Consider the following 1,711-nt stretch of genomic DNA (forward strand, 5'->3'; position numbering starts at 1 on the left):
GTGCCGCTTTTGATTTACTTTCTACCAGGGAAACACTGCTTGCAACTGCTCCCCCAAATTCGTTACCGTTTGCAGTTAGGAAGCAGTTTATGAGAACCAGCTAGGACAGACATTTGCCACTGTCCTAGACAGATACATGGCATGAGACACAGTGCTCCTCTCATGGCTCCTTCAGACCTGAAATTATGTATGTTGTTTTTTTCTCTCTCCATTTTTAACCTTTTGTTTTCTTATTGTTTAGACTAGGGCATTGCTGGTTTCCCTATGTATATAAGTCAGACATGGGAAGCAAGCTCGGGGAGAAAGCAACATGGCCAACAGCCCTTGAGGGTCTGGTGGGGAGAAGGTGGTTGGGGGAGCGGAGAGGTGAGCAACAACGCCATAGACAGGGGAACAACTAGGGAATAAAAACCAACATCTTGGAGGTTGTAGAGATCCTGTGGGTATTAGAGCAACACAAATCTCGCTGAGCGGAATTACTAAAATGGTGCCTGGCTCTTAAAAGATATAGCATCGGGGGTCTTAAAGGCTTGAAGTTAAACAAGCCACCATCCAACAGTGAAGCAACAAGGCCACATGGAAGAAACACACCAGCCATTGTGATCTTGAGGTGTCATTAGGACCGTGCAGCAGGCATCAGAAGATTCATAACAAGCAAACAAATGAAAACGTGTTCATGAGTATGACAGGGAGTCGAAGCGGAGACCCAGAGCCTATCTGTAGACAATGGAACATCCCCCCACAGTCACACAGACAGGATGAGTCAATCAGTGCAGTAGAGCACCAATGGATTATGCAATATATCTCTAGTTCCTTTAGGCTTCCTCACCCTATACTATCATGACCCCAGTGCTGCTTCCCACTCTGGACTGGACCGGAGCATGTACATCAATCAGTATAGGCAAGAGATAAAGCTCATGCCACATGAAATCCAGGAACAGGAATGTGAATAGTGATATCAAAATGGCAGGGGGAAGTGGGGGAGAGGTAGGGCGGAGGGGGGCTATCAATCACAGTGAATAGCACATAACCACTCACCCTTCTACAGGCGGAAGAACAACAGAAACTTGAGGGGAAGGGAGACAGCGATTGGTGTGAGGTATGGAAATACTAACAATCTATAATCTATCAAGGGGCCATGAGGGGGGAGGGAGGGAAAAAAGAGGAGCTGATATCCAAGGGCTCAATAGAAAGTAAATGTCTAGAAAAGAATGATGGCAATATATATACTAATACATCTAATACAATTGATGTTTGGATTGTAACGAGTTGTAAGAGCCCCCAATAAAATTATCTTTAAAAATAAAGTTACTTAGCTCTGCCATGTAATGCAAAAACAATCTTAGACAATATATAGATGGATGGGCATGGAAACTGCATTCCTGCACTCTTTTTTTTACAGAAACAAGTGGCTTGTCCCTAGTCTAGTTAATAGACTTTTTTACTTCCCTGTGAATTTGAATTATAAGCTGTCTCCATTATACAATATTTTTCCTATAGTGTTTTAAAAATTGTTGTAAAAATAAATATCAAGCCTCTTGTAGTTCTTAATATAAAGATAATAATTAAGAAAAATTAAAAGGCTCACATTTGGCTTTGTTTCTGATTTGTTACATGGTACTGAATGGACCATTTGGCTCCCTCATTACCATCAAACAATCCAATCATATTCTTACCTCAGGAAATTTGCAGCATTTCATGCAAATAGCTG

At 41.9% G+C, this 1,711-nt stretch overlaps 1 protein-coding gene across 1 annotated transcript in view; it reads left to right on the plus strand.

Moving 5' to 3' along the window:
* The window catches only part of LOC101652497 (sperm-associated antigen 16 protein), a 101,808-nt gene that overhangs the window by 35,856 nt on the left and 64,241 nt on the right, over window positions 1–1,711 (plus strand). The window contains exon 4 of the mRNA XM_045296815.1: window positions 1,049–1,082. Coding sequence (XP_045152750.1) covers window positions 1,049–1,082 — 34 coding nt within the window. The remainder of the gene's footprint in view (window positions 1–1,048; window positions 1,083–1,711) is intronic.

This window comes from Echinops telfairi, unplaced genomic scaffold (assembly GCF_000313985.2).
Source record: "Echinops telfairi isolate 266 unplaced genomic scaffold, ASM31398v2 ScPeMD7_3;HRSCAF=10, whole genome shotgun sequence".
Taxonomy (NCBI): domain Eukaryota; kingdom Metazoa; phylum Chordata; class Mammalia; order Afrosoricida; family Tenrecidae; genus Echinops; species Echinops telfairi.